General features: G+C 46.1%; 1 protein-coding gene across 8 annotated transcripts in view; it reads left to right on the forward strand.

Annotated features, from left to right (window-relative positions):
• TRPM8 (transient receptor potential cation channel subfamily M member 8) overlaps window positions 1–11,323 on the forward strand; it is an 89,750-nt gene extending 78,427 nt beyond the window's left edge. For 2 of the 8 annotated variants that reach the window (XM_081485734.1, XM_081485735.1), the window contains 4 exons: window positions 639–738; window positions 1,825–1,858; window positions 6,716–6,808; window positions 10,375–11,323. In XM_081485734.1, coding sequence (XP_081341860.1) covers window positions 639–738; window positions 1,825–1,858; window positions 6,716–6,766 — 185 coding nt within the window. In that variant the 3' untranslated portion in view covers window positions 6,767–6,808; window positions 10,375–11,323. Of the gene's footprint in view, window positions 1–638; window positions 880–1,824; window positions 1,859–3,462; window positions 3,542–6,693; window positions 6,809–8,468; window positions 8,624–10,374 lie in introns of all 8 variants that reach the window. The other 6 variants (XR_014052324.1, XR_014052323.1, XR_014052321.1 and 3 more) reach the window with 6 other exon arrangements.
• Window positions 11,324–23,784: the final 12,461 nt, after the last annotated feature.

Consider the following 23,784-nt stretch of genomic DNA (forward strand, 5'->3'; position numbering starts at 1 on the left):
CTCTTTACTGTCTGAGCCACCAGGAAAGCCCTACCGTAAAAAAAATAAAGAACTAAAAATCTTGCTGGAACATACCCCAGGCCAATTTTGCAGCACGCCTGGCTTAGGTGAGAGGAAAAGACTAAACATAAGGTTTTCCTTGAGGTCTACACCTACACTGTGCATTTCAAGAGGGTAGGAATGAAGTCCAGGGGTGATTCTCCTCTCCTCCAAAGTTTCTGCCCCAGCGTTAGGTTGAAGATAGACAATCCATCAGTAATTATCCAACTGAATAATCAGCGTAGCATTCTGATGTCATCAAAATGGAACATAGGAAATGTGAGAACAAAATTGACTAGTGAAATGATTTTGTGAAGTCACAAAACACACAGATGGGCTATGGATGGATCTCTGTTTGGAATGAAAATTACATTCCTATTTAATGCAAGCTCCAATTCCTCATTGTTACCAAGAAGTTCATTACTATTCCATCGCTCTGCTGCAGTCACTAGTGAGTACCATTAGTCAGATCAGCCTGTGCAGGATGAATCTAATTCCTTTGGTTCCAGAGTATGGCAAAATGCCTAGAAGGTGTTGATTTAGGAGGGAAAGGGGTAAATGAAACAATTTGAATGTTTTTCTTTGTCTCATTATTCAAGGTTTCAGAAATGAAGACAACATGACTCTGGCATGGGAGGGTGTCATGAAAGAAAATTACCTTGTCAAGATCAACACAAAAGCCAACGACCCGTCAGAGGAGTATGTCAGCCGTTTATTCCTGCTTTGTGAGGCTCCCCTTGTGTATGGAAGCTAGCAGATCACAAGAAGCTTATTTGAACAAACTCTGTGTAGAGAAAATTTGCACCAGAGAGCAGAAGCATGAGGCTGAGACAGCCAAAGGTGACAAACACAGAAGGGTGTGTCAGCCTTCTAGGAAGGGCACAACCTCCCCACCTGATCTGATGGTCCTCCTGACTGCAGGGAAGAAAGAGGTGTTGACATTTGAAACCTGCAAAGCAACACGATGGGGCCAGATGACCAGAGTGTGGGTGCCTGTGCTATGGCGCAGAGGTGAATTCTGGGAAGATCCACAAGATCATGGGCAACAGTCATCACCTTACAGGGTCCATACATGTATCTCTGCAAAGAAGAAACAGAGAGATTAGAAGATGACAAAGCCCTTTGGTTGATCTGTTACAGACTGTTGTCCCTGAGAAGTCCTGAGCATCCTCTATGAGGCACAAGGAGTTGCTGTAAACATCCCATAGATCTAGACATATCACTAACTCCATAGATGGTCCACGAAGAATGTGGACTGCAGGGTCTCCAAGAGCATGCCCTTTGAGCTTAAAGTGGGGTTAAAGGGTTAATAGTCAAATGTAATTCTAACTGAGCGCTCCAAACACACCTCAAAATTCAGTCTAAGGAAGAGTAAACAAAAGAACAACTTCTCCCTTTGTTAGGCTTAACACAGCTATCGGGAGCATGGGGCGTGAGGCGTGCTTTTTCTCTTTGAGCAACAAGGCAGAGGCCTCTATCCTCCTCCGTCCCTGGACTCAGCGATCTTAGTTTTGGAAGGAAGGAATGGACCTTATTACGTGTCATCTTCCACCCCCCACCCACATCAACAAAGGTTGCATCAAGTTGCTGTCCTTCCACCTGGGACAAGAGTGCAATTCTGCTTTGGTTGGGTATTAGGAAGAAAGTAAAAATGATAAAAGCAGTTGATGTTAATTTAGTTGAAGATGAAAATGATCTGTATTTTGTTCTTTAAAATGGAACCTAATAACCCTTTTTATTCTCTCTCTCCCTCTCTGTTCTCTCTCTTTTTAAACATCTTTGAAGAATAAGGCATCGTTTTAGACAGCTGGATACAAAGGTAGGGTCCTGTTTATAATTTTGGAAATATTTTTTAAACTCTATTATCTTTGAGCTTTCAGCTAGAGGACAGTGTCCAAAAATAAGTGAAATTAATTGTTTTGAAAAATAGATATGACCCTGTTTTGTGTTCAGCTCTCTTCATTCACTGCATAAAATCTGGCTGCTGGAACAAAATTGCTTCTCAGATGTTCCTAGCCCGCATGGGAATAGTCCTGAGTCCCATTTCTACCACATCTGAAATTTCTCCTGCTTCTGTACAACCCAGGACCCCACTTCTCTTTTTCTCTCAAGTGAAAGATGCTTGCAATGACAATGAACACCAGACAGGCTCAGAAAAGCAGGTTGGGAGCCTGGGAGCCTCTATGCCAGTCTTTGTTGCCACTCTAATTTGTCACCTACTGAATCTGAATTACGAATGCATGAATACACACATAAATGTCAAGCCTAGAGAGAGAATGGCCACCTCCACCCTGAGCTGGGCAGCTGGAAATTATGATTTGGTTCAGGAGAAGTGACAATTGATTCAAAAATACTGGCTCCCTGTTAGGCTCTGAGGAGGAGGTGGTGTCTCTCTTATTGTGGCGTTTTGAGGATGGGCCCTGGGTGTTGCAGTCACATGTCACATTCGCTGCTCCCCCCCTTGCCTCCCCCAAGATGTACCGTTTCACTGACAATACCCCATGAGGGGTGGCAGGGTCTCCAGTACCCAGATCCCCTCCTATAGGAGGATCTCAAGGAACATTGAGTAAATGAACCAAAAGTGTTTTTTCAGAGCTGTAACTGATGGTTTATCCAGTCCACGATTGCTTGCATATGTATTTCTGTGTTAGTTATCAGCAGCATTTAAAACATCTGAGGCCATGTGTCCATGGGTCTCTCTTCCTGTGCTCTGGTCCCCATGCAGGATGCTGATCTGATGCCTGGCACCTTCCTACCTGTACCCCTGCCCTCAGAGCTTATCTCTTCCTTCATCTCCTTCCCTTCCCTGGAGCCACCTGCTCCATACATTGGTGTCAACCACTCAGGATGACGGTACATTCTGGGTAGAATGTTTCTGTCACAATTAGCTTTAGTTCCCTACACGTTAGGGACTCTTGCTTTCCTGGATCAGGAGTTTGGGAAGGGACCAGCTGGGCAGTTCTTCGGCTTCTTGTAGTCTCAGCTAGGTTTACGGGGCTGGATTCAACTGGCAGTGAGGCCGGGACCTGGCACCTCATTGCTTTTCTCCCCACGTGACCTCTGATCCACGTGGCTTGGGGGTCTCGGGTCAGTTCCCTTTGTTCCATAGACTGAGGAAGCGCTCCCCAAGGCGGGACCTGGACCTGGCATGATGCTGAGTAAAGCCCCGGGCCGACTGAGATCTAGCTGGGAGAGAAGTAAACTCCACACGTCCATGCTTTACCCCTAGAGGTGGGAGTGACGTGTAGACACAGAGAGACGTGACAGCTCTCTTTGGAACCACACCGTCACACAAGAGTATATCCTGTTTCAGCTGCTCTCCTTCTGATGTTGTACTATTCTGGTTTTTAATTGAGTGACTAGGAAGACCCTTAGTATGTTAAGGCTGTGTATTGTCACCCTGCTTATTTAACTTCTATGCAGAGTACATTATGAGAAATGCCAGGCTGGATGAAGCACAAGCTAGAATCAAGATTGCCGGGAGAAATATCAATAACCCCAGGTAGGCAGATGATACTACCCTTTTGGCAGAAAGTGAAGAGGAACTAAAGAGCCTCTTGATGAAGGTGAAAGAGGAGAGTGAAAAAGCTGGCTTAAAACTAAGCATTCAGAAAACTAAGATCACGGCATCCAGTCCCATCACTTTATGGCAAATAGATGGGGAAACAATGGAAACAGTGACAGCTTTTATTTTCTTGGGCTCCAAAATCACTCCAGATGGTGAAGCAGTCATGAAATTAAAAGATTGCTTGCTCCTCAGAAGAAAAGCTATGACAAACCTAGACAGCATATTAAAAAGCAGAGACATTACTTTGCCAACAAAGTTCCGTATAGTCAAAGCTATGGTTTTTCTGGTAGTCATGTATGGATGTGAGAAAAGGACCATAAAGAAGGCTGAGGGCCAAAGAATTGATGCTTTTGAATTGTGGTGTTGGAGAAGACTCTTGAGAGTCCCTTGGACTGCAAAGAGATCCAATCAGTCCATCCTAAAGGAAATCAATCCTGAATATTCATTGGAAGGACTGATGTTGAAGCTGAAGCTCCAATACTTTGACGACCTGATGTGAAGAGCTGATTCATTTGAAAAGTCCCTGATGCTGGGAAAGATTGAAGGCAGGAGGAAAAGGGGACGACAGAGGATGAGACGGTTGGATGGCATCACTGACTCAATGGACATGAGTTTGACCCAACTCTGAGAGATGGTGAGGGACAGGGAGGCCTGGTGTGCTGTGGTCTGTGGGATCGCAAAGAGTCAGAGATGACTGAGTGACTGAACAAGGAAAACACCATTGGGTTAAGTGCCATCAAAGCAGACATGGCCCCCAAACTTCATGCATGGACCCTTTGTTGAATGTTTTGGGTGTGGGAGCATTTTCAAGCTGAATTACGTAGGATTAAGTAGGAATAACACTTTGTAGTATCAGGCGTGTTTTCCAGGTTTCCTGAGTCTACATTATCAGGGAACAGGGTCAGCAGCTGTGAAGACCCTAAGTCCAGAGAGACATGGAATGTTCCAGACTAGAGAGGGACAGCGTGAACGAGGGGGAACCCCAAGTGGGAGGAAGGGGGAAGCTGTGTCGTCCTGTGAGGGAACTTGTTGGCTTCTTTAGGGATGGGATTTTATTCCCCCACAAACCTCTGGGGACATATCTGGGGACACTCCCTTCAAAGAGCCCTCTGAGCGGTCAGAGTGGCCACATAAGAGGGGCTTAAACAGTTTGGCTTGGGAACAGAGGTACTAGGGATGTGTCTAGATGTGTGTGTCTGTGTGTAGAGAAAACAGGCTACTTTTGGTTGTTGTGTTGCTTTACTTGTGAGTCCACTTGAGGTGGCTTTGGAGGGAGTCGATGGAAAGTGGACTTGGGGTTGAGCTCAACCTTCTGTGTACCTTGCTGGGCGGCACGCAGAGCCTGGGCAGGATGGCAACACGGGGATGGAGCAGAGTGGAACTGGGGTCAGAGGTCAGCCAGACATCCGGGCACTGGACCAGCTAAACTGACTCCCTGGGTTCAGGGAGGCCTCTTAGTCCATGAGCTTCTGGGGGTGGTGGGGGCGGTGGGCCTGAGCAGTGGGGGGCGTGGGGGCTGCTGAGGGGGTCCCAGATGGTTGAGTCACAGTTGGGGGCTGTCCACACATACGTGTGAGCCTGGGTTCTGTGTGGCCTTCAGGGGAGGGCCTTGGGTCCAGGCCCCTTTGGGGCTCCCTGGCTGTGGAGCTCAGCCTCTTTGTGGATTCCTAGAGAAGCCCACCTACACCCTGCATTTTGCAGGTTTGAGTAGAATTTAGGCAGATGCCTGGGAAACCATAAACACACAACACAGAGCCCTTGGCCCCCAGCCGTGGGATTTGCTGCCTCTGTCCCCTCTTCTAGTCCCACCACTGCCCTCTCTCCTTTTTATCTCCTCCCCCGTCCTCTGCGCCTTCTCCTCTGAAGAACAAAAATACGATTCTCCTTCCTATCCAGAGAGAATTTTAGGACTGGCCGCTTGTTTCTTGAGCACGCTCTTGATGTCTTAAAGCATACTAAACAGTGTATTAAAGCCCTTTTGCTGAAACAAATATAGAGATTTCCCCAAAGCCCTCCAGTAAAAAAAAAAAATTTCTCCATCTCATTCTTACACCATAAAACAAAGTCATTCCTTGACCCCAAGTCTGTAAGTAGGGATCTTACTATGCCTTCTTTATTTTAGGCAGCCCGTATGGTTTCTTCTTGTCCTTTTCTAAAAACAGTTAAATGATGAGGTTAATACTAGAAAGAAGCCATAGTTACACTGAGAGTTTTCCTTGAGTGAGTGATTTAGCAAGTTGGAAACCAACTGTACAGAGATCGAGTTATGTCTATAGCTTGTATCAAGTGTAACAATATGGCTTGTAATTTGAAGTGATCTTTATCATCTTCATGTATCTTGTGTAAAAACTTGTGAAATATGCATGTATTGAAAATAATTTTATCATGCCTTTTACCTAAATTTGTTTTGCTATTTATATTGTGTTTTTGGTGAGGGGAGACACTTTATTTGCAAAAACTTGATTAGTATTATATTATTTTCATTAGTGTTATACTTTTATCAAAGCAAAGCTTTATTGATATCTTATCATTTAATGGTATTAGTTACATATAACATTATGATTTATATGTGTAAATTATATATATATATATATGTTATATATTATTTCTGTGTTGTTAAAAATCTATCATTTCTATGTGGGAATCACTAGTGATTAAGATTTGTGCTTCCCTGATGACTCAGCGGTAAAGAATCTGCCTGTAATGCAGGAGACACAGGTTCGATCCCTGGGTTGGGAAGATCCCCCGGAGAAGGGAATGGCAACCCACTCCAGTGTTCCTGCTTGGAAATCCCACAGACAGAGAAGCCTGGCGGGCTGCAGGCCATGGGGTCGCAAAGGAGTTGGGCATGACTTAGCGACTAAACAAAAACAATAGCAAAAACTAATCCTAATTGGAGCTAATGCTTATTTGCTAGTGATTTGATTCAGAAAGTCTGTAGTGAACAAGCTCTGAAATATCACCTGTCTGATATTCTGCTGTATTCCAGGCATGGGTCATACTTTTTATTTCATATATAGTTCATCATGGAAAAATCTTTGAGTCATGATTTAAAATTTAAGTTGAAAAATTGATCTTAAGACCAGTTCTGTTTTTCCCCTTTCCAAGCTTAATGACCTCAAAGGTATTCTGAAAGAGATCGCTAATAAAATCAAATAAAACCGCATGGACTCTGATGGAGAAAAATTTAATTCTAGCAAGGTGAGTCATTTTAATAGCTTTTTTTGCACTGAAAATTTACATATTTTGGGACTAATTCAAAATCATGGTATTTTCTCAGTTATTTTATTTTCACATGTGATCAGATTTGCAAAATAACAATGGTGTAAAAAAAATCAAACAATCAAGGGATATAGAAAGGATACAGGTGGAAACCCACCTCCCATAACTCCCCCTCACCAAGACTGTTCTCTGGTCCAAAGTGAGCACTGGTAGCATCCTTTTTGAATCTTTTTTTCAAAACTTGCAAATTATACAGCTATTTTGACATTAACTGAATCAAGGTCAGACTATTCTAAGACTTGGCATTTTTTTCTTAATTAACTCTAGATCATGAGTTGTCTTTACAGATCTGTGCTTCAAATATGTACCTCATTCTTATGATGCATCATTGATGATTTTTGCTGTTAGGGGATACACAAAGTGTGGGTCTTTTGGTTGTTTTGTTTTATTTTCTCTCAACAAATGCATGTTGATTACATCTTACTACCAAAAATGTTTTAGTAAAGCTTTTAAAATTTTGGGGGCTTCCCTGATAGTTCAGACGGTAAAGAATCTCCCTGCAATGTGGGAGACCCCTGGGTCAGGAAGATGCCCTGGAGAAGGGAATGGCTACCCACTCTAGGATTCTTCCTTAGAAAATTTCATGGATAGAGAAGCCTGGCAGGTTATAGTCCATGGGTTCACAAAAAGTTGACTGAGCCACTAAAGCTTTCTTTCACTTTCAAGGTTTTTAGCAATAGCTCATTTGCACAATAAAAATGTAATTCAGTTAACTGGCAAAATTGAGCCCAAGGCTTTGCACCATGATCTGAGCATTTACTTTAATTAAGTTTTCTCATTACCTGTCCAAATGCTGAAACCAAATGTTAAAAATGTTGTTAGGGAGTTGTAGAGCTAGGAGGAAACAGCTATGAGCATTCCATTTCATTAGAATTTTTCGAGAAAGTGAGTTGCACGAAATGGAAACACAATTAAGGCTCTCTCCCACCTTCCCTCTTGCCCTTCATGTTAACTGAGCACCTTCTAAGTGCTGAGGCTCAGACTCTGATTTCTACCTTTGCACAAATCCTCTCACAGCAGAATTTCTATTCACAGAGTGGCCATGTTATAGGGATAACTGTGTTTGGTTTATCTGGTCACTCAACACTTTTCCTCGGGTTCTGACAATTACAGATCATATTCTAAGCCCTCTATCCTGGAAGATTTTGTAAGGGCAAGATTGGCGTATATTTTATTTGCATATTTATTTTGTGTGAAGGCAGGCATAGCCTCACAAGTTGCTCAAGAAAACAAACTTTGTATATTTAGGAAGAATGCATTTCAACTCTTCCATCATGGTGCTTCATGAACACAATATTATACTTTACAATAAATTATAATTGGAGTTTTGAAGCATTTGTTATTTTGTTTATGAGCTGAGCCATAGAAAAAACAATTAGGAAGTGATAAAACAATTCAAAATGATTTAAAAACCCATAGAGGTGTAATAATCAGAAAAGATGTACTCATCCACCTCTTAAAGCTCTAATCTCAGCTCTCTTTTTTTTCCAAAAGTGTTGACTATGAGGAAAATAAGCACATAGACTGGTTTCTTAGCAACCTGCTCTTTGCTTAGACTTATTTTTTTTTTTTAATGTAGGGAGAGTTAGTTCATTGGTGAATGAAGATGAATTGGGAGAAGGACATTACTTCATGTCCATGTGGGCATCTGTGAGCCTGGGGATGAGAAGAGCATGAGAATACAGAGGCCCAAGATAGTCTTAACCACAGATATCCTTAGAAACAATGTGCTTGGCACGTCCAGTTTGTTGGTATACTTTTTACTTCTGGGTAGAAGATCCATTTTCTTTTTTTGATGTCGTCTGTCTGGCATGTCCTTAAGAAGTTCGCTGAAAATGTAATTTTATAGGCAACCACCTACATGCTGCTAAAATATATATTTTTTGATTTTTTAAATTGAAGTATAGTTGCTGTAAAATATTATATGTTATAAGTGTACAGTATAGTGATTTGCAATTTTAAAGGTTAATTCTTTGAAAGTTAACTCTATTTATAGTTATTATAAAATGTTGGCTATATTCCCCATGTTGTATAATATATCCGGGTAGGTTATTTTCTATCCACTAGTTTGTACCTCTTGCTCCCCGCCACCATCCCGCCCCTCTCTCTTACCTCTCCCCACGGGTACATGGAGCTGAAATATAATTATTGTAGTGTCTCTCTGATACTCCTTTCTCTAGAGGGGTGAGGATATCTTTCCTAGGCGTAGGGGCAAGGAAGTGAATGCCAACTCAAGCGGGTGTGAGCTGGGCACCAGTGAAGGCAGTGCAGGAGGGGACATCTGGGGACAAGTCTTTACCAATTTGCCCATCAGGGCTCTCCGTCTTGAATAAGCCTTTGATCCAATAACTTGGGATGAGATGTTTGGGTATAAATATTTCCTTCTCCCATGCTAAAATTGAAAGGAAGTAAGAACCAGAGTGAGAGAAAGCTATTTGTTTTCTCATATCCTTACACCTTCCCTGAGGACGGGATGGAGTGAAGGTGGGGTGGGGAGTACTTCCTTTCAGTTCAGTTCAGTTCAGTCGCTCAGTCGTGTCCGACTCTTTGTGACCCCGTGAACCGCAGCACGCCAGGCCTCCCTGTCCATCACCAACTCCCGGAGTCCACCCAAACCCATGTCCGCTGAGTTAGTGATGCCATCCAACCATCTCATCCTCTGTCGTCCCCTTCTCTTTCTGCCCTCAATCTTTCCCAGCATCAGGGTCTTTTCAAATGAGTCAGCTCTTTGCATCAGGTGGCCAAAGTATTGGAGTTTCAGCTTCAGCATCAGTCCTTCCAATGAACACCCAGGACTGATCTCCTTTAGGATGGATTGGTTGGATCTCCTTGCAGTCCAAGGGACTCTCAAGAGTCTTCTCCAACACCACAGTTCAAAAGCATCAATTCTTCGGTGCTCAGCTTTCTTTATAGTCCAACTCTTACATCCATACATGACTACTGGAAAAACCATAGCCTTGACTAGACGGACCTTTGTTGACAAAGTAATGTCTCTGCTTTTTAATATGCTGTCTACATTAGTCATAACTTTCCTTCCAAGGAGTAAGCATTTTTTAATTTGATACCAGAAATTGTTTGATCCCTCCATAATGATCCATCGGTTCTTGTATTGGCCACAGTTAAATTCTAGTTCATCTCTTTGGTACATTATTGCTGTTCTTAGTGTTATTATCAGCTCATCCTTGTGGAAAAATCACTCAGCAAATAGGGCACTTGGAAGCTTTCTGGGTCTTATCTTTGAGTTGAGTCTTCACTGTTCAACCACAGTCATTTTGTTCACATTGGCAAACTGGTCAGAACTCACCTCTTTAAGGGAGAAAAATGGTTGTGTAATCGATTCAATATAGAAAGGCAATGTCTCAATGCCTGGTAGTGCATTTAGGCCCTCTGTTGGTATATTACCAGTGTGTTTTGAAGCAGACGGTGTCCTGAGAACAGAAGAGGGAAATGACTGTTAACTCAGTGGTCTTCCTTTGTCTTCACAGGTCGTATCAGACGTTTACATGGAGAAGATTCAAGGGACACTGCTGAATTGTTTCATCTTGACAACAGCTATGTTCCTGACAGAGCAAGAATTGCTCAGGCCCCTGGGTGCACCGTGATGGCTTTCATCACTCCAGCGTGCTCAGTCTGAGGAGAAAATGTTTCGCCGATTTCACTCAAGAAGACGGATGTAGACGAAGAGCATTTCCTACCCCGTGCTTCCCCCCAGGCCGCCCTATTATATTGCTCTCTGCATCTCCGCGGCCAGAGCCCTCTGTGGATGGTTTAAGCTGCCCGGCGTTCTCCTGTTTCCTTCTCTTGTCCTCCCTGGACGCGTGCACGTTAGGGGACATCTCTCCTAGCAATAGCAACCTGGTCCTGCTGTCTCTCCTGGATCCTTACTTTGTCTTCACTGATTCTCTTTTGTTTCCTTTTTTTTTTTTTTTGTATAATGTGAGTAATTAGCTGTCACAGTGTTAAAAGTTTCTGCAGTCAGGTCAGATTCTAAGACGTGCTACAGCTAGAGGACTCTGCTTTGTTTCAGGAGAAACTCTTACCATTTCTCCCTATGATTTAGTCATTAAAGCAGGTGATGAAGCTTCATGTTCCTACACGTGCCCCCGGAACCCCACCTGATGGAAGTATCCCCTTCCTAGCAGTGTGAAAAGGCACCTGGAAATGAACTCCTCAGAGGCGCATCTGATTTTGTTTTCACGGAGTGGTCCTCTTACTTATTATTTTCCCATTATAAATAATTCATGGGTATGATAGGAAATTCATGGCTATTATAGAAAAAGTAGACTATGGGAAAAGTAGAAAATATAAACAGTCTCACTATCTGAAGATAATCACTGCTAACAAGTCAGGGTGTTTCTCCAGGTCTGTTCTTTTTTTCCCTATGCATGTTTTATGTCTCTTTTAAAATTTTATATAAAGTCAGCATACCACATATACAATTTTGCATAAGCTTTTTCACTTCATATTTTATCCAGGATGTATTCTGTATATATAGGGTCTTAAACTTTACATTAACACTTGCATGCTATTCAGTCTCTAATGATTTCTGCTATGTTGGTCATTGAAGGTGGTTTCTTGTTGGCCAACGGGTGAACATCTATGTGCATGAATCTTTTTCCACAGTTGGGAAAATTTCCCATGGCTAGATTTCCAGGATAATGTACTTCTTATCAAACTATAAGGTTTTTTCAGAAATCTTTAGCAAATAGGAATTGTTAGCTTGATATCAGTTCAGTTCAGTTGCTCAGTTGTGTCCAACTCTTTGCGACCCCATGGACTGCAGCACACCAGGCCTCCCTGTCCATCGCCAATTCCCAGAGTTTACTCATGTCCATGGAGTCGGTGATGCCAACCAACCATCTCATCCTCTGTCGTCCCCTTCTCCTCCCGCCTTCAATATGTCTTATCAAACTATTTATAAGGCTTTTGCAAAAATGTTTAGCAAATGGGAATTATTAATGTGATACAGAACCTAGAACTCCTAAGAAAAAATATTGCATCTAATCCTTAGTTTAGGAAGAAACCAGTATACTTATTTCAGTATTATAGAGGGTGAGGGCATCGGTATAGAATTCAAGGTATTATCTTATTGAACACCTGTAGTCCCAGCTTTGTCTGGAAGTGGTGTTATCTTTGCACAAAAGAAGTACATAAAGTTATTTAAACATCCGTGATTAGTTTTTCCACTTTGAATAGAATGTACTCAGTGGCTAAAGAAAAAAAATCTTAGAAGGAAGCTATTAAATGATTATCTCATTAGAAAAACTACAAAAGCATGAACCAAAAAAATGTTTTTCTGTTTTGTCTGAGCGGTAGTTAAAATGACTCCTCACTCCCTCCTGTTTGTAGGGAATGAACACAAATAAAAGATGTCTTTTTACCTAAACCTCTTTAAGGACCTGACAAGGAATCTTAGTAGTGGGGATGATCAATTCATGGTTTTGGATTCTGAAAGGTGGAATAAAATTTACTTGACAAAAATTGTCGATGAATGGAATTTTCAAGTTTTCTCTGTTAGCGAGGGAATTTCATTTTTGTTTCACCATGGCAACTAGAAGAACTGCCTTTTCTGAATCCACCAAGAAGAGGCTTGTGTTGTCACCATAGTGACTGGAAAAAAACAAAGTATTTGGCCCTGTACATAAGACCAAGTAGAGAATGACAACCATCCAAACCTTTTATCCTCAATTCAAATGGTGAATGTGAATAAAATCAGTAACTTGAAAACTTCGTAGAAAATAAAATTTAGCATAACTCTTGGCTGATCTCCTTAAATGTGCTTGTCCCTATATTCACATTTTCACAGACTGTGTTTTTGTTAGTGTAAGAAATAGGCCATGTGCACATCAATATCGTGAGTAAAAGCAGCTGTTCCATTGAGGCTGATGACAGAGAACTTGAACAGTGCTCAGAGTTCACTTGAACGAGCTGCCCAGTGCCTCCAGCTCAGCCCGTCTGGCATCTTTGCATGGCTCCTCTCCATGATCTCTGTGTAGGACAAGTCCTTGTTTTAGGTGTAGCTCATGAAAACAGCACACGTCTTGGCTGTGCCTCTAATCAAAGGTGCTGTCTTTGTATGTGGTACTAAAAATGTCCTGTGTGTGTGTATAGGGCTGCTGTTAGCCTTGCGGCTTGGTTCAAATGACTGTGTTGAATTAAATGAGGAGGAAATGTCATGGGTTGCCTTTGTCATTCTTTTGAGACTAAAAAAAAATACAATCCCTCCCTTCATATTTATTTCTATGGGGATTTGACTCGCAGAGTTACATGAGCTGACTTTGATAAGCGGATATCTCGAGCATTCTGATTGCATGCAAGCATAAGGCTGTCCCCCATGGTTCTGATTCTTGCCATCAGGGCCAGGTTTGATCCATGATCACCTTTTGGTGCCCCTGGTTGGGCACCCATCTGCACGCCCAGGGTCTCCAGCTTCTGTGACTTGGAGACACCCTGCTAGGTCACCACCCTTCAGATATGTGTGACTGTTTCTGAGCTTACAGGGTCTCCTGTGGGCTCAGGATCTGTCTTGGGGCCTTATGTCCACAACCCTACATGCTGATGGAAGCTGGGGCCCAGACTGAGGTACCCGGTTTCCTTGCTGAAGGCAGAGTCCTCCAAAGCCACCTTGGTTCCAGACACAACCGGGGAAGTGCATCTCCCTCCTGCCACCCTCCCCCTTTTTGGTCTATGTGGAGGACTGAACTCTGTGGTTATGGACACAGCCTCTGCCCACAGCCTCCACCTCAAAAGTAAAGGCTTAGGAGTCAGGCCCTTCGTTGAGCTGGGGCTGGATTTTGGACACAAACATCCCATTGCCTTTCCTGACCTGCCCCAAGCCAGGCACACGTGGACTGGACAGGTCTTTATTCTCCTGAAGATGGAAAACATGAGGGACAAAACGGCCTTCAGTGATCTGCCCCATTCAGCCATCAGACCTTGGTGGATGTTTCTGAACCATAGTTTAGGATCAAGCTGGGGCTTTGGGACCCCATGGGCTCCTTTATAGCCTCAAATTTTTAATCAATGCTTTTCCCCCTGCAGAAGCCATTTCCTTCATTTTTCTCATAACGTGCAATGTGTTGTCAGTAAGTGTCCATTGGGAGTACTTCCTGGGAATTAAAAATAAAATAAATTAAAAAATAAAAATAAATCAAAATAAGAAAGGAACAGCAGGCCCTGCTCTCCGCCATCTTACAATCCATTAGAGGAGACAAATAAAAGTGAAAGTGAAGTCACTCAGTTGTGTCCGACTCTTTGCGATCCCAAGGACTGTAGCCTACCAGGCTCCTCTGTCCATGAAATTTTCCAGGCAAGAGTACTGGAGTGGATTGCCATTTCCTTCTCTAGGGGATCTTCCCAATCCAGGGATCAAACCCAGGTCTCTCGCATTGCAGGCAGGTGCTTTACTGTCTGAGTCACCAGGGAGACAAGATTGATTTAAGATAAACAGGGACTTGATGCTTCCTGGTGGCTCAGTGCTAAAGAATCCACCTGCCAGTGCAGGAGACCTGGGTTTGATCCCTGGGTCAGGAAGATCCCCTGGAGTAGGAAATGACTACCCACTCCAGTATTCTTGCCTGGAGAATTCCATAGACAGAGGAGCCTGGTGGGCTACATTCCATGAGGTTGCAAAGAGTCAGACACGACTGAGTGACTAAGCATGCGTGATGCTGCTGGCAGGAAGCCGAGTGTAAAGGCTGTGAGTGTGGACCCAGGAGGGACTGTGTGGGGTGAAAGGTCCAAGAGACACCTGCTCTTGTGGCAGATGGAGGAGACTGGCTTCCTCCGAATCCCGCCCGCCACCCTCTCCGTGTTTGTATCAAAGAAATGCCTTGAGAAGCTCCCTGGGGTAGACAGCAAGACCCAAGCGGCTAAAGCCAGCCACTGATTGCTATTTACCAGCAGGGCTGAGGTGTTTGAAATTGCTTGGTGGGGGGGTGGGGGGGTGGGCGGGGTGGAAATCGTGGCAGGTTTATTGAGATGGGGACAGAGAAGAAAGGTGCAGGCCAAGAGGGGTGTGTTAAGGGGTCTGCAGGGCGCTGTTCTTGAGAGTGCCTCTTTAGGATGGCACCAATCATCAGGAAAGAAATACAAACCAGGAAGGAATCGTGGCAGCAGACAGAGAACACATGCAGGGACCATATCGCACCTGGAGCTACCCACAGGCCCCCGTCACACTGGACCACCGCAGCATCCCTCCATCACAGCACCCCCTCCTCCTGATCCTTGGCCCTGCCTGAGAGTCACCTTCCTGATGCTCCCCACTGAGCATCCTGTGCCCCACTGACGAGTCTTCAATGGCTCCCCACTGAATTCCTGCCCAAATCCCAAAAAGGGAGCTTATGACTTGGGCAGCCTGGCCCTCACCCACCTCTGCAGACACACGATGTGACCTCCTGGCCTAGTTCCCAAGCTCCAGGAACAGCTGTCCATGTGGCTCTCCCTGTTTGAGTGGAATGCTGTGTCTTCCTCCCAGTCTGTTTCTTACCACTGACCATCCAGCATCCTGTATCCCAAGAAAGCTGTCCATGTGGCTCTCCTGGTCTCAGTGGAATGCTGTGTCTTCCTCCCAGCCTGTTTCTTACCACTGACCATCCAGCATCCTGTATCCCAGGAAGGCCAAACTGCTTCTGTGGTTTTGCTATGTGCCTCAATGGATCGTTTACCAGGGAGCGGAAATCTGGGACACATTTACCTTGCTGTGAATCCTAGCTTCACTGCTTTCTGGCTGTGTGACTTTGGGAAGTTTACTTAAAGTTTCTGTGCCTCAATTTGCTCATGTGTAAAATGACCTCCTTCCCTTCAGAGAGGTGGGAGGGTTAAATGAGATAACTTTAGAGGTGCTTAGGTCCAGGCTGGCACTTCTTTACTGCTCAGTGAAGGCTTGTTGTTGTTCAGTTGCTAAGTCATGTCCGACTCTTTGTGGCCCCACGAACTGCAGCATGCCAGGATTCCCTGTCCTTCTCTATCTCCCAGAGTTTGCTCAAACTCATGCCCACTGAGTCAGTGATGCTATCCAATCATCTCATCTTCTGCCACCCCCTTCTCCTTTGACCTTCAATATTTCCCAGCATCAGGGTCTTTTCCAATGAACTGGCTCTTCACGTCACGTGGCCAAAGTATTGGAGCTTCAGCTTCAGCATCAGTCCTTCCAATGAATATTCAGGATTGATTTTCTTTAGAAGTGACTTTTTTCCCCCTTCTATTTACCATGAAGTGATTCAATGAAGATTAGCACTCTATTGTCACTACTCTTAATCTGTTCCTTTGTTCAAAATCTCTCCACCTCTCCTACTCTATTGTCAGGGCCCAACTTGGGAATCACCTCCTCCAGAAAGCCTGCCTTGATCCTGCACTCCCAGAGGAGCTCTGTCCTGGGAGAGTTTCCCAGCTCTTCTACCTTCTGGCCGTGTGGAAGATATGAGTATTGGTGGGTCACCAGAGTGCTAGAGGGGACTTCTCGAGGCCACAGGCCCTGGCCAGGTCCCCACCCAGTCACCCGGGAGCTGGAGGGTGAGCACCTCACTCACTGACCCCCTGCTTGGATGGGCATCCTGGCCAGGAACCTGTGGTTACCAGTTTCCACCATGGTCCACTGTGGTCTCTCTCCCTCCCTGGCTGTGACCTTCCAGAGGGAAGGGCTTTGTATCCCCCTGTGCCCGGCTCACTACATCTGAGTGATGCACGATCTGTTGTGGGAGCTCAATCAGACACCTGCTGGACCAAACTAGTCACCATTTTCCACAAGCCCTGTGCTCTCCGTATCAGTCTGTTCCTCCTCCATTCTTGGCTGGTTAGAATAGGACTCATCCCTTCCCAGGTGGGCTCAGTGTTAGATAATCCGCCTACCAACACAGGAGACGCAAGAGACGTGGGTTTGATCCCTGGGTCGGGAAGATCCCATGAAGTAGGAAATGGCAACCCACTCCAGTATTCCTGCCTGGGAGATCCCATGGATGGAGGAGCCTGGTGGTCCATGGGGTTGCAGAAGAGTCAGAGGCGACTGAGCACCTGGCACACACACACACGTGTCCCTAATTAAGTGCCATCCTGCCCTTTCCTTGCACCCCAGGCAGAGGTCACCAGTCCTTCCCATGTGAGTTTGGAACCTGATTTGTGAACTTGACTACAGCCCTCCCAGCCTGTCCATGAGGTGTCGTGGTCTTTGTGTAGGTATCTGTCCTCCCACGGGTTTAGGAGCTCTTGTAGGACAAAGACCTGGTCTTTTTCACTATTTCATTCATTGTGCTCACAGACACACTGTGTGCTACCATGCCTGGATATTACAGAAACCCTGTCCCCAGGGATCTTACTGTCTGCCGGGAGTCCTGAGACTTGGGAGGTCCAGGGGGCAGGGATGAGGGCCTCACAACCTAGTTCTGGGGGAGAGGCAGGAGGGATTCCTCAGAACCAGCAAAGCGATAGAGAGGGTCAATCCGGAACAGGAGGGGAGTGTCTGAAGCGGAGGGAACCCACGCAGTAGCGGGAAGCGGTGAAAGCAGGAACTGGAACCAACTCGAGTGTGCATGCTCAGTTACTTCAGGTGTATCTGACTCTGTGACCCCATGGACCGTAGCTCACCAGTCTCCTCTGTCCACAGGGATCCTTCGGGGATTCTTCGGACAAGAATACTGGAGTGGGCTGCCACTTCCTTCTCAAGGGGAGCTTCCCGACCCAGGGATGGAACCCACGTTTCTTCTGTCTACTGCACTGGCTGGCAGGGAAGCCTGGGAAGCCGCCACCTGGGAAGCCCTTGAGCCAGCTCACCTGGGCTCAAATCCTGACCCTGGAGTACACTTAGACCTGAGCTGGCAAGAAGCCCCGACCCACACGACGTTAGCCTTGAACCTGTGGGTCCCTTATTAACTTCCTTTAAATTCTGGATTCTGTATTCTCCGCAAAATGCTTCACCACGTGGTGATCATGTGAAATTCGGCCGTACCTGTCGGGAAAGTTTAGCTGGGGAAGACAGCAGTGAGCAGACACCTCCAGGGGGCCATGCTCATGCAGGTAAAGGGCGGGGCTTCCTGCAGGGCACAGGGGCCGGCATGGGGCCCACTGAGACACGTCTCCTTCCCACCCTCAAGCCGGAGTGCGTTCTTCACACAGCCACACAGAGGAGCACTTGCTTTTATTTTGTGTGTTCATTCGCTCAGTTGTGTCCGACTCTTTGGGACCCTATGGACTGTGGCCCGCCAGGCTCCTCTGTCCATGGGGTTTCTCAGGCAAGAATACTGGAGTGGGTAGCCATTTCCTACTCCAGGGGGGTTTATTTTAAAAATGAGCCAAAAGGATGTAGTTCCCAAATTGAGATTTAATATATGCGTACACATACATACACACACACATATATATACACATAATTCTGAGGTAGGAGAATAGTGTTTGTAATAATTTTGTGCGCATGAATGTAAAACGTGCTCCTTTGCCTTCCTACTGTTGTGTTACTATTATTTGCTTAGACGTTTCTGACTCTTTTCAACCCCGTGGACTGTAGCCCCCCAGGCTCCTCTGTCCATGGGGTTTCTCAGGCAAGAATACTGGAGTGGGTAGCCATTCCCTTCTCCAGGAGATCTTCTTGACCCAGGAATCAAACTCAGATCTCCAGGCAGATTCTTTACTGTCTGAGCCGAGTACAAAAGAACAAATTGTGTTACAGCACTGCGGTGACCCCAGCTGAATAGATGTTAAGCAGCGATGGTCTCTGTCCCCATTTCCTGTCCCCCTGCCTCCTCCCCCTGCACCCCCGCCCAAGCCTCCTCCAGCCTTTCCCTTCCTCATTGTCTCCCTCCTTCCATTTCAGCGCTGGCAGATGACTCTGATGTCTACTTAAGTTTTACCTGGAGATGGGTGAAGAACAAGAGCGAAGCTGCCCTTCCACGCTGACAGAAAGGCTTTTCGCCTCCGATTTCACCTCTCACGTCCCCTGGTTCAACCTCCGGGCACAGACAACCCCCACCCTCAACCCCCTGCAAAGTGAAAATCCCCCGGGCGCCCTCAGCTTTGCCTTGAATCTGCTCGCAGAAGCTGCCGAGCTCTCTTATTATTCCAGAAATTGATTTTCTTTCAAGCTCCACTGTCAGTTTCTTTCAGGCAGATCAGGCGATTTATGGATGCCTAAGGAACCGTGTGCCTTCAGTGACCCAGAACGGAAGACACTCAGGAGTCCTGGCTCCGGTGGCAGGAGGGCGGGGGGCATCAGCACCCCCGCGGGGTTTCCCTAACCACCCACCTCCTCGGGGAGACCCCAGGCACAGCCCATATCCTCTCTCCCTGCAGACCCCGCGCTGTTGACCCACCAAAGCCCCAGCCTCTGACCCCCACTGTCCTTGGAGAGTCTGGGAACAAGAGACTCTCATGGCAAATGAGGGTTGTTTCCAGGTCAGGAGAGTGATTTCCTTTCCACTCCGGAGAGTACTTGGCGTTCTGGCTACAGAATCCTGGGCCGTGTTCCTTCCTCTTGAGCTTTCCTCTGATCTGTCTGAAATGAAGCTACACCGTTTCTCCCCAGATTAAGCAAAGAGAGGCTTTCATTTTCAGACTTGTGGTGCATTTGACTTGGAGGGAAGCATCTGGGGGTTTGGCGAGGGGGAGATAAATTCACTTTCGTCAAGCACTCACTGCCTGCCTCTGGATGCAGTGTGCCCGGATTAATTCTCAAAGAACGAGGACACCTGCAGGTGGGCAGCCGCCTTTAAGCCTCTCTGGGCTTTGGGCTCCTCTTAGAGGGAGGAGAAGTTGAGCTTCATCGCTCCCCAGGCCCTCCCCTCTCTGAAACGCCAGCTTTCGCGGCTCCCAGGGTAGATGAGCAGAGCTTGGCTTTGGCCGGAATGCTGATGGATTTTCTCTTCTGGGTGATTTCGATGGCTTTGAGCTTATCTCTGTAAATGTGTCTGGGACGAGGGGGTGGTTATGAACTGAGGAATGCTGGCAACGTTCTTCCCTCTTCCCATTCGCTCAGGCTTCAGAGGCTTCCCCAGGCCACTCTTGTAGGAATGCTTATGGTGAAAGGACTGTGAGGGGACGAACACAGGCAGGCTAGTGGAAGGGAGAAGGGGGCCCGGATGTGAGGGTGTATTTACAGTGTGGAGAGACTGAGGTCCTGGCCTATGTGTATGTGCTTGTGTGTGTGAATGTGTGTGTATGTAGCATGTGAGTGCGTGTGTGTGCACATGTGAACATGTGCATACGTGAGTGTGCTTGTGTGTGAGTATGTGTGTATGCGCGTGCATGTATGTGTGTGCAGCATATGCACGCATGAGCGTGCATATGTGCATGTTCCTATATGTGTGCACCATGTGCATATGTGTGTGAGCATGTGTGTGAGCACATGTATGTGTGAACACACACTCACACATGTGCACATGTGTATACATGTGTGCGCATGTTCATGCATGTGTGGACATGTGTGCGTGCATATGCATATTTGTGTGTGTGCACACACAAGCCATCTGGCACCCTCCTTGTTTTCCTCTGTTCCACTTGCTCTCTGCAGTGGCTGCCTCAGACACTGTGCTCCTGGAAACCTCTGGCTCCCCTTGACTCCACCTCCTCCTTTGCCCTTGGTCAGTAACCTTACTTCCTTCTCCCACCCCGTTCCCACGGGCTCATTCGGCCCCCCTCTTCCAGGTTTGTGGACCCCCTGACACCCACCGAGTGGCCTTCCTTCCCACTGCCCTTCGTCTTCTCCAAGTCAGCTCCTTCCTCCTGCGCTTTGGACTCTGTCCTGTGCTTGTGCTTCTCAGGGACTTTCTAGGGCTGGCTATGCTTCCTCCTCACTTTCCTTTTACACCTTCTCTTCTCAAGGGCATTCTCCCCACTGGAAGTGTTTCCGCTTGCTTCCATATTTCCCGGCCTCAGAATCGAACGCCGCTGCCCTCCATCTTCCGTGGCCCTTCTGTCTCCTCCCTCCCACTGCCTGAAACCTCACAGAGGTGCCGGGACTCACGGCCTCCGTTTCCCTCCCTCTCACACGTGGCTGAGTCTCCTCCAGCCAGCTCCACACCCCTCCTCTTGCGTGCACCACCAGTGGGCTCCAGTCTTCCATCCACAGGCGTTTGCCGGTTTTCCTGTGACCTCTCTTCTGCAAGTTTTCTGGAGCCCCAGTTTAGGCTTCTCCCTGACTCTATAAGCTCCCTCTCAGTTGCCTTTGAAACTTGCCCTGCTCAGCTCATCTGTCCACGCTGGCTTTCCCAGGCTCCATCCTCGGCTCTCTCCTCCTGTACTTGGGTTCCCTCTTTCACACCCCAGCTTCAGTTAGCATCCAGATGATGTCAGTTCCCAGATGTATGGCTCCAGCCTGTACTTCCCACCTGAGCTCATTCATACCTGCTCATCCCACTGCCTAGCTAGCATTTCTCCTTACTTTCACTAATATTTCCTATGATTGTGCTCGACAGAAATTCTAGTGTCATCACTGATGATCTAGTTACTCCCAAGTCATAGCCTGTCCTTTGCACCCCCTAAGTATCTGGAGTCTAACCATGTCCCTTCTTCTCCACTTAAATCCAACTTCTTCTCGCTTTACCATTCTCATCCAAGCCACAGTTTTCTCTGCCTGAACCACAGTCATAGATTCTGATGATCTGATCATCTCCTCTAAATTCTTCTCTGCATTGACACCAAAGTGATTTCTTCAGAATGAAAACCTGCTCATGTGATGCTCTTGTTCAAAACCCTCATATAGTGCCCCATTGCACTTGGGATAATGACCCAGGTTGTTAGCAGTGCCAGCAAAGCTCAGCCTGCTCTGGTCCCGTTTATTTTTGTAGAGCATCATCTGATACATGTTGCTCTCTCCCTGAACTCTGAGCCTCTCAAATCCTCAGATGGCACTATTTTTTTTTTTTAATTTATTGGAGTATAGTTGCTTTACAATGTTGTGTTATTGTCTGCTGTACAACAAAGTGAATCAGCCGTATGTATACATACATCCCCTCTTTTTTGGATTCCCTTCCCATTTAGGTCACCACAGAGCACTGAGTAGAGTTCCCTGTGCTATACAGTCAGTTCTTACTAGTTATCTAGTTTATACATGGTTGTAGGTATATGTCAATCCCTCACCCCCACTTTCCATCCTCAGTGTTCATACATTTGTTCTCTATATCTGTGCCTCTATTTCTGCTTTGCAGATAGGTTCATCTGTACCATTTTTCTAGAGGGAAGAGGGATGCAATTAATGATCAGTCTGCAGCAACAGGCATGAAACAAACAACAGTCATGGGAAGACTGTACTATTCACCCACTCACGGGGGACATCGCCCTCTGACTCTGGGGCCTTTGCTCATTCTGTCTCATCTGTCTGGGAGTCTCTTTCTTGCCACATCACACGTTCATAGTATCCACTATGATATGTCTCTGTGGTGGCACTGAGCCCTCCTCTAAGGGTCTTCATCAATGTTGCCATTTTGCATGTCTCTATGTGATCTTGAATGTATGATTATCTTCTTGGCTAAAAGTGTAAGCTCTCTGCAGTCAGGAACCATGTCAAAGTTTGCTCCCAGATGTATATCCAGCAAGCAGCTCAGTGCCTGGCATATAATTGCTAAGTGATGTCCAGTATGTGAGCAAATGGATAAATCAGGTAATTTCTGGGAGACAGCAAAGGATACTTTGGTTTCTCATGAGTCTGCACATTTGCCTCTGCTTCTGTTTGTTCAAAGATTTTCATATGAGGAACAGCCTTGGAGATAGAAGTTATTTCTCCCTTTAGAGCAAAGAACGGGCCCACTAACACTCCATATAATGAAGATAATATCTTCCTCTGGAAAAAAAGGTCAGGCATGCCCACTGCCCCTTAGAAAAGCCTCGGGTTCTCTAAGACCCGCGTTCTTCTTCTGTGATGTGATTGCCCACGTGTGCGGGTATCACCTGGCTCTTTTCCTGTTGCCTTGTGGGAATCAGGACTCAGGTAACCAAAGCAACAGATGTGGATACGCTGGCTACTGCTGTGAGTGATGGAGCCTCATGTCTGACACAGGAGTATTGAGTCTTCTCTCAGGGTCCACGTCAGCTACATGTTGGGAAAAATTTCAGACTTTTCCTAGGACCTGACATTAACTAGAGTCCCAGGTGGTGCAGTGGTAAAGAATCTGTCTGCCAATGCAGGAGATGCAGGAGACACAGGTTTGATCCCTGGATTGGGAAGATTCCCTGGAGTAGGAAATGGCAACCCACTCCAGTATTCTTGCCTGGGAAATCCTGGGGACAGAGGATCCTGACAGGCTACAGTCCATGGGGTCACAAAAGAGATGGACACAACTGAACATAGCCTGTTCTAGGCATAATGAACATGAAAAGCAATTCTATTTCATCCATTTTATGTTTCTTGGATTTTAGTATCAAGATGTGAAGAAATGAAATGTGAATGCTTTGAGGACCATCCCTTTATTCCATCCACACAAATAATATCCTTGTGAGACCCTCTGAGTCAACAAAGGTCCATCTAGTCAAAGCTATGGTTTTTCCAGTAGTCATGTATGGATGTGAGAGTTGGACTATAAAGAAAGCTGAGCACTGAAGAATTGATGCTTTTGAACTGTGGTGTTGGAGAAGACTCTTGAGAGTCCCTTGGACTGCAAGGAGATCCAACACATCCATCCTAAAGGAAATCATTCCTGAGTGTTCATTGGAAGGACTGATGCTGAAGCTGAAACTCCAATACTTTGGCCACCTGATGTGAAGAGCTGACTCACTGGAAAAGCCCCTGATGCTGGGAAAGATTGAGGGCAGGAGGAGAAGGGAACGACAGAGGATGAGATGGTTGGATGGTATCACCAACTCAATGGACATGAGCTTGTGTAAACTCTGGGAGTTGGTGATGGACAAGGAGGCCTGGCATGCTGCAGTTCATGGGGTCGCAGAGTTGGACACCACTGAGCAACGGATATTGAATG

This window comes from Giraffa tippelskirchi, chromosome 5 (genome assembly GCF_054371585.1).
Source record: "Giraffa tippelskirchi isolate mGirTip1 chromosome 5, T2T-mGirTip1v1.2.pri, whole genome shotgun sequence".
NCBI classification, from domain to species: Eukaryota; Metazoa; Chordata; class Mammalia; order Artiodactyla; family Giraffidae; genus Giraffa; species Giraffa tippelskirchi.